Source organism: Mercurialis annua, linkage group LG4 (assembly GCF_937616625.2).
Source record: "Mercurialis annua linkage group LG4, ddMerAnnu1.2, whole genome shotgun sequence".
Taxonomy (NCBI): domain Eukaryota; kingdom Viridiplantae; phylum Streptophyta; class Magnoliopsida; order Malpighiales; family Euphorbiaceae; genus Mercurialis; species Mercurialis annua.
This window is the reverse complement of record NC_065573.1, coordinates 14064131-14073485: the sequence shown is the minus strand read 5'-3', so window position 1 is coordinate 14073485 and position 9355 is coordinate 14064131. Positions and strand designations below refer to the sequence as shown.

The window sequence follows — 9355 nt, the reverse complement described above, 5'->3', positions numbered from 1 at the left end:
AAACGGTTTAATTGAATTTGTGCAAAGCATTAGTCATAAATTGAAGGCTAAATCCATCTCGAGAACCCTGTATTTGACCATTTTTGTTCAAGAAGCCTCCATCCTGGAAAAAAAAAATAATCTTTTCAACCTTATACTTGCCAAATTTTGATATGCATGCCACTTTTTGTGTTTTTTCAGTCCTCTACTTACAATTGTTTTTTCCTTCCATACAAAAAAGGGCATGAAAATCGAAATTTGTCAAGTAAAGAAATCGAAAAGGGAACGTTTTCGGAGTAGGGGCTTATTGAACAAGAGAAATAAAGTACAGGGTTCTCGGGAGGGATGAGTTTTTCCTGAATAGAATTATGTTTGTATATGAAAGAGAGAAATCTAAAGGAAATGCATCTTGCATTGCAATATAAAGGCTTTGGAATTACAGAGAGTAGAGTGAATGATGAGCATGGGTTTGTGGTATGTATGAGCTATACAATTAAAAAGCCGATGAAGCAGCATGATATGATGGACGCGTCCAATGGAACATCTACCGGTAAATCCATTCATTTGCCCGCCCTCCTGACTCATCCATGTCTATAAAAATGCTTACTGCCTGCAACAAAGCGTAAATTACTAAGATATACGTATTAACTCTTTGCATATACATAATTTCTAACTCAAAAGGGAAGACATGAAAAACTATTCAACAAATTGTTCATAAAACGTTCTTTCCAATATCTGCTAGAGTAAACTCCTACACACATCAATGTTAGCTTTTCGTGCAAAAGCTTCCCACAGTATTTATCTATTGTTTCTCTTTGTTTTGTTCAATTGTCGTAACATTCCGACTTCACAACTTCATAGTAAAATTCATATCAGTAGTTTAATTTATGTTAGTTATCCAAGCTAGGAACAGTATCTTATTATGTGTATAATGCATGTTGCATTATGTTCATAACAATGGACATGGTAAGAAAACTTAACTCAAAAGTCTATAGAGGTACAAAATTTTGAAGGTTAGCTTTTAAATGCTTGTGGTTTTAATATATTTTACATTCATCAAAAAAAAAAAATTTTGAAGGTTGACTACGAATTCGGCGATTGGGGTGTGCTTCAAAAGAGCAAAACCAGTCGCATATCATAAAGATAGAAAAATAAAACTAAGAAAAGATGTATAAATTCAACAAAGGAAGGAAACATTTGGATATTGCCTATTCATGCCATATTGCTTCCTGTTTGCATCTTGCATAAAAGTTTTACCTTCATACAAAATTTCTTATCAAGTATAAAACACTTCCAATGAAATCTCAGGCATTGCAAAAAAATTATTTACTTACTTTTCCTATCCGAGGTCGCTCTTTTGACCTTGCCAAGCTGTCTCTAATGTGTGATACAGCTCCCCAACATTTCAATGTGTTCGCCACATCGTCGAGCCTCAATATATACTCTTCTTCAGTTAGTGGGAATGATCTCTAAGAAAGTGAGGAAAAAAAAGGAAATAAGAAATTATTAGTCCCACTTTCTCACCTTCATTTCAAAACTACTCTCTGTACATAAATAACTAAGAGTCAAATGATGACCACCATAGACCACAAAAGCATTTGATGTATAAAATGCAGTTTCAAACTCATTCCCTACTAAGAAATTTGAATGATGGATTCTGTTTCGATACTCTTAAAACATATGGAACTGACCCCGAAACTGACTATAGTACAAGTATCTGATTGTTCTCAGCTTCAGCAACAAAACCATCTTATCCGTCAAATGAACCTTAGCACCTAGTACTAAACAGAAAAGAGGAAAGGAAAACTAAGAAACCTTGCACATTCTCTTCACTATGCATGTTTAGTGGCTGCACTTATTTAGAAGGTTCCTCTCTTTTTCCTATTTCTTGTTGTGTTTCGAAATGTAACTCCCAATTTTGTTACGAGAAGCCAATTTTCTTCACAAATGGTTAGCTTTTAATATAAAGCAAAATGTCCTTGTTGATCAATACAATTCCAGAAAATTGGAAAATGTCAAAACCGGATTTCTAGGAAACTATTTTAGAGAAGCAGAGCCTTAAATATTGCATGGTTTGAGCTTTAGCCTCTATAGTAATAGAACTCTTCACTTTGAGTTCATTAGCTCATAGCAGATTAGAATGACAATTGCTGAATTTTCCCCTGCATCACCTAGCCAAATGCAGGGTAATTAACTCTGAAGTCACAGAACTATGCCATTTGTTTTAAAATGGATACTAAAGTTTAAATATTTTCTTTTTAATTACCAGACTTTAATGAGTTCAAGAGTGAGTCCTTAATAAAATCCTGGAGGGTTTTTCCCCAACGTGCAAAAAAATTCTCATAATAATGTCTACATCAGTAATCATGTCCTCAGCCACATATTTCTTTCACACCAGAAATATTCACCAAAATATCATGTTAGATACATTACTATTATTATTGGAGTCTCACCTAATAACTTGGCCATTTAAAAGAATTAGTTATTGACATGGTATCAAAGTCTCTATAATCGAAAAGTCTAGAGTTCAATTCTTGGCAGACTGCATTTGTTAAATTAAATGCGGAAGGTAAAGTGGTCATAAGCTTATTCACACTTCATGTCCAACGGATATTCACGTGTGAGGGTGTGTGAGAGATAATACTGTTATTGAAGTCTCACACCTAATAGTTTGAACTTTTGGGTGAATTGTCAAAGACTCAGCATTGAACTCAATATTGAATTATCATATTGACAATTAGTATCAACTCCCTAATTAACAACCACGGCCAAATTCGACATTCTTCGACCATCAAATGAAAACATAATAAGTTCTACATAATAAACTAACATTCCATTTATATATTTAACTTGGACATTAAATAAGATGCAGATCCCCAACACTTTGATTACATATTTTCTAAATGTAAATTCTTACTCTCATAACCACAATGTAACTCTCCATAAAACAGTAACTGAAGGAAGCTAAGGCATAAGAATAAATTTTTATAGAGTTTTTAACCACAAAACTCCATGAAATATCTTATAAAATTAGAACACCTTCCATAAAAAACTCAATCATATGCTACATCTTTTAGGTCTATAGACTCACAAAACAAATTATTCTAACAGTATACGCTATAGAAGAGTGCTCTGATCTTGATATCAGCTTTGACACATCATCTCTAGCTTTCTCAGCCAACTAGTCTCTTCTAAAAACCCCAATTATTTGAAATTAGTCTTTAGTTTCTACCTCAATACCATCATAGTACCCAAAACATTTCATCTTCCTTCAAAATTAACATATTGTTCCATAGGTTTCAAGCGGCTATTCGTTGCTAAAAACCAACTGCCCATAACACTCAACATTGCAAATGGGCAATGCTTAGTCTATTAGATATCAGGCTAATAGTTGCTGTTTTCCGGTAGTTTAAATTCGTAGCCGAGTGATGAGAATCTTTTCTAAACTTGACTACAGCTACAAACGGCTCATGTGCCGCAAAATCAATATATTGAAGATGGAGAGTGCTTTAAGTTGCTTTGAAGCAACATATAAGGTATTTATGAAAAAATTGCTTTAATAATTTGCTTACCTGCTCCATGTACCTCCACATGACATTTAGAGCAAGGAGATTTCTTCCCATGAACTCCTACATGAGGTATTTGGAAAAACTATGTCAATTGCTAGTAAGGATGGATATAATTAGTAAGGAGAAGATAGCAGGGCGGACCTAGAAAGAGCGTATAGTGGGCAATTGTCCACTTTTTAAATCTTTTTAAAAATATAAATATAGAACCGAATAGGATACCTTAAAATTTATAGTCTTGTCCATTTTATAAAAAAATTCTTGGTCCGCCGCTGAACACACAAGTAACTAAGGTTAAAAGGAAGTATACCTTCTTGATAAGTTGAACATCATAAGACCTTCCATACTTGTTTCTTATAAGAGTTGCAAGGTCTAATCCATTAAATGCAGAATCATCAGTACCCACAATTTTTTCAAGATTCCTTCTCAGCATTTCACTATTAACCTGCATCAACCAAACAAACAAATTAAAAGATGTGGTAGAAGGGTTTAGCTTCATCACATAAGAAATGAAAGAAGGAGCATACCCCACCAAGTTCATCTTTCTTGTCACTTACGTCACCGTCATCATCAGCACCACCGTCACCACCGCCACCACCACCACCACCACCACCTTGTGATTCATCAGGAACATTATTATCATCCAATGGGGTGGAGAAGCTGAGGTATTTCTTGCTACTTAAGTTGTGGAAAGCAGAGAGAGCATGAGAGAAGTTGGTTCCTCCGAATTGAAGATAAGCAAATTTGTTACTCTGAGTATAGCAAATTTGGTGTTGTTGCTGACCTCCGCCTGCCCAGCTACAATGTTGGCTTGATATTATGCTCCACATCTCCTCAACTCTGTTTGCCACACAAAACAAATAAATTCATTTAATCTACTTTGGATAAATCCACAATTCATAATCATAAACTTCCTTTAACATTTATTTTTCTTTTCTTCCTAATTTCCAATTTTTAACTTTTACATCATCTTTTTATATTTTACTAAATTTACTATGAAAAATTACATCATTTTTCTTCTTTTAAAATTTATTTATAAAAATATTATAAATTTTTAAAAGTTACACTTTTTATTTGACTATTTAAACATTTTTTATTTATTTTTAATTTTTATTTATGAAACTATTAAATTTATAAAACGCCAAAAATACACCGTCAAAGTCCAATCACTGATCGCCGGAATTTCAAACGGAAAATTATTGACTGCTGGCGGTTAACGATGGTGAAGAAATGGTATGTTAACGGTTGACTAGTATACTGTTGATTTTTATTGACTCTTATATATAGGTGTTTTTAAGTAAATTATTTTAGGTATTATTGTATTATTTTAAGGGTTTTCTTTTATATTTTCGGTACTTCTTTTGGGGTTTTTAGTGCTTGTTTTAATCTAGTAATAAAAGTATTTGTTTTAGATATTTCGGAAAATTATTTTTGGTGCCAATATTTTTATAATTTCTTTTCATATAGTTATATAAAATTCTCAATTTAGAACCCTTCTGATTATTAATTATATCATTTCACTTTATTATAAAAATATAATCATTAATAGAGTTTAATTTAATCTTAAAATTTATTTATTTCTCAAAAAGAAAATAGAAAAGGAAATAAAATAAATTGTAAGTATATATTTAATTATTAATTATATGTTATTTTTATATTTATATTTTTAATTAATTAAATATAGTGATAAATTAAACATAAAAGAATCGCTTATTAAAAAAATTTACACAAAATTACTCAAAACCACCCATCTTGAAACTTTTTTTCTAACTGCACCATGTCGTAGGAAAACTTTCAATTGTACCCTTGTTTGGGTTTCCATATACCGACTCTAACCCAAATTAGAAAAATGACGATTTAATTAATTTAAGGATGAAAATATTTAGAACAATTAAATAAAAGAGTTATTTCATATTTTTTATATTTAAAAAAATACAAACAAGTCTCATCTTTAAAAACATTCAAATAAGTACTAACCATTAATTTATCAAATAAATTAAAAAAACGCTTCCGCCCGTTTATCGTACTCCTCCGGTTTATGAATCTGTTGCCGTCCACCGGAAAAACAGCCGCCGCCCACCAAAAAACTCATTGCCGCTGGAACTGAACAGATCCATCTCGGTCTGTTCATCTTCTCAACGTTTCCAGCGGTGGCGAGTGTTTAATTTTTTTTCCGGTGAGTTTTAAATTTTTTTGTGGGGTGGTCGGAGACGTTTAAACGACAAGATGAATTTTTAAACTAAGTCGACTTCATTTTGTGTAAATGATGTTTTTATGGTTTTTGATTTTTAAAAGAATATTTTATTTATTAATATAAATTAAATAAAAAAATTATTATTTTTTGTTGAATTTATTGAGAAAAAAGTTATTTTTGTACTATTACTAACATTAATGTTTAATTAGAAGAGAGGTTAAAAATGAAGAATTATTTTTAAAAAAAAAAATCAAATGAAAAGAGGTCAATTTAACTCTTTCGAGTAGAGTTGAAATATGAAAATCCAAATAAGGGTACAATTAAAAGTTTTCCTATGTAAGGGCGCAATTAAAAAAATATTCAAGATGAGTGATTTTTGGGTAATTTTGTTAAAATTGTAAATTAGTATTAGTAAACTTCTTTAATAATAGTATCATTTTTAAAAAAATTGTTATTATTATTGTTAAATAATTTTCTAACTTAAAATAAAAATAATTATTATTATAAATAAAAGGTTTTTTTAATATAATTAATTTTTATGAGTTTTGGATATTTATATGAAGAAAATAAATTTTAGGATTGAATTAAGTCCGATACACCTTCTACTGCCTTTAGTTTTCCTCCTCCTTTTTCCTTCTTAAAGCTATCGTAAATTTCGCGTCACTTTGTTAGTTGAGGTTTGTCATCTAATCACCGTTGTTATAAACACTTCGCTTTACGTAAACTTTACTCATGTAGCTTATACAGTTGTCTTCCTTGACCGATACTATTCATATTCTTATTTTCTTTACTTTCCCTTATTTTCTCCCTTTAAAGATCGTCTCGAGCCTCCTATTGACTTATCTATCATCTTACATTTATCAGTCAAAGCCATCTTTCCTCTACGTCACGCTTCCTTATTCACGTTGATCCTTTACCTAAATATTACGCGTAGTTATATTTACTTGTTTCTACTAATCATAATCTTATTCCTTTCATTTCTTCTTTTTTTTGGTTCTGGAAGTTCATTTAAAGTCTCCTATTGACTTGTTAGTCAAAGTTGTCTCTTCATTTTGTTCGTACTCTTCATTTCGTCGATCTCGTAATAGCTTTACATTTCCATCTGACATGTATCTTTATATTTTAGCTAATCTACTTAATCTCATACTTATCCACTTTCATATTTGTATTAATCTATAACCGATAACGTCGTGAAATTTCATCACTTTCTTTATCGTAATTCCTTCTTACTGTATAAGAAACTTTCTTCTTCATCTTATAATTCTTCAAATTACTCGTAATGTATATGTTATACTTATCTTTACCAATTTCAGAAGTAAGGAATAGTCTTAACTTTACTATTCTGCATACTTTCTGTTTTCTTAGTACTGATAACATAGTTCTAGTTGTCCTTCAATCGACTTAACTCCTTATTTCCTTATCAGCTTTTGTTCTTGTAGCTTCTAGAACTTTCATTTCTGTTATCATCTTATGAAGTTTTTAGAATGTATGTGTGTCCTATCATGCTTTCCTTTCTGTTTCTTGTCATTTTTACATTTATTGGTACATATTTTTATATACATTGCCTCTGTCTTTACACTAGGTTTCCACAATTTAACTCCTCTTCTTTCCGTTTATGTAATTTATATCTCCTGATGCTGATATTGACAAGGCTGTATATTCTTAGAATATCACTTGATATTCATCATACAATATCATCGTCTTCATCGTCCTTTATACTTTTACTTCTCTTCCCTCCGATATGATTCTTAATCGATTTTGATATAAATATAACCATTATATTCTCCGTCGTTTCATACTCTATACCTTCCTTCGATGTAATCCTCAATCGTCACACTCCTTATCTCGATGTAAGGATAAGCATTGCATCTTCCACGCTTACTAGCGCCTTACCTCCTGATTACGTATGCCCTCCGGCGTTGACTTCTTATTCACATTCTGCCTAGCTTCATCAACCTTTATCATAATCTATTATCAATATGATTTAACTCTTCTATTGGGGTGCATTTTATAAATTTCAATTATTATTAATAAAAATCTTTTATTATTTGTCACAGAGCTTCACATCTGAGTTCACTTACAAAACAAATACGATTTCAAAACATCCTTTGGCTGGCCAGCTCTTTGATTCATCTTTCAATTCAAACACGTTACATAAAATTATTTGAAATCATTAGTACAATTGTAGCTCAGAGTGATGACATCTCTCATCATTAAAGAGTTGCTCAAAAGCACGTTTTCTTTATCGTTGTAAAGATATGATGCATGATCTACATTTTGAAAATCATTCTTTTATGCATTCCTACCGTGTTTATGATATGTCATATGCGATATCTGAGCTCAATTGTACCCTTTTAAAATCATAAAATGCATGTACTTCCCACAAAACATAAGTTTACTTCAGATTGTACACTCTGCGACAATTTAACGGGTTTTTTTTATTGGTATTGGGTATATTATAATTTCTTAATATTGCTGTCATTCTCTGTCGTCTTCTAAGTATACTTCTGTTAACACCATTCCTTTATTACATCTCTGATAACCCAATTCAGTATGAAGTTTCTATAACCGTGATTACTATATTCACTCTTTCACTATACTTGTATCATATCATTTACAAGTACCAATATCGATCCTTCTCGTCGATCCTTCTTCAGAAATCCACTTCTGCCTTTATAACTTCTAGAACGTAATATAGGAATTACGTCCATGATATATGTATTATGTATTGTTTATTATATTTTTGTTTTTGTAAGTTATGTTTACATGTTTTCTTATTAGGTGCGTGTGCGTCGATATTGCTTCATATAGGTTCTAGCTATCTGAGGTATTATCCTATAGGCATATCCTAATTGAAATACTTTATTATGCAATGCAACATATATACACAGTAATGCAACATATAAACACAAATACACAAAGCATAATAATCACTTAATACCCGGGGGTGCCTGATGTGGAGCACTAGTGTAATACCATGTACTTTGGTAAAAGTACGAAATTGGTCAATTTAAATATTTTGGCCATTTGGAGTAGTAAAATATAGAGAATCGTGAAAATTTCAAGGAAAGATGGAACTTTAATTAAATCGGGTTATTTATTAAATTAATTTATGGAGAAACAAGGATTTAAATTTATAGAGATAAAGTTTGTTGGAATTGAAAGAAGACTTAAAAGAAAAGACGTTATCGGATTAGGACAGTTGTATTTGTCGAATAATATGCTAAAAAATAAATAAATAAAGAATGAGGATAAGGTTATAACGCGAGCGTTATACTTTAAATCGGAAATTTAGGTATTAATCTCCGAAATTAATTTATAAAGGATTAGCGGACATTATTTTTATAAATTTCTCGAAGTAGTATTATTTATTTGGTTAAAAATAATACATAAAGTGATTAGTTAATTATTTTTAAATAAAAGAGAAATTAAAAAGGAAAAGAATAAAGTTAAAAGAAGTGAAGGATTTAGTTATGTCTTTAACCATCATATGAAGACAAAATCAAGAAGGAGTAAATAAGTAGATGGTTTAAATGAAGGACCAAGAAAGTATATTATCCAAGTGATATACAATATTTGATACGCATAAGGCATAATCAGATGCAAAAGAAAATTT

The 9355-nt window shown here is 30.9% G+C and overlaps 1 protein-coding gene across 2 annotated transcripts; it reads right to left on the bottom strand.

Moving 5' to 3' along the window:
- Positions 1 to 373: 373 nt before the first annotated feature.
- LOC126676132 (uncharacterized) lies at positions 374 to 4432 on the bottom strand. Of its 2 annotated transcripts, XM_050370261.1 has the most exons (5): positions 4073 to 4429; positions 3856 to 3990; positions 3552 to 3608; positions 1314 to 1448; positions 374 to 589 (listed from the first exon to the last, which is right to left on the bottom strand). In XM_050370261.1, the coding sequence occupies exons 1-5, from the start codon at positions 4373 to 4375 to the stop codon at positions 524 to 526; spliced, it is 696 nt and encodes a 231-aa protein (XP_050226218.1). In that variant the 5' UTR covers positions 4376 to 4429; the 3' UTR covers positions 374 to 523. The 2 variants fall into 2 exon arrangements, with proteins under 2 accessions (XP_050226218.1, XP_050226219.1); XM_050370262.1 differs by lacking the exon at positions 1314 to 1448 and having other exon boundaries at positions 4073 to 4432.
- Between the last annotated feature and the right edge of the window lie 4923 nt (positions 4433 to 9355).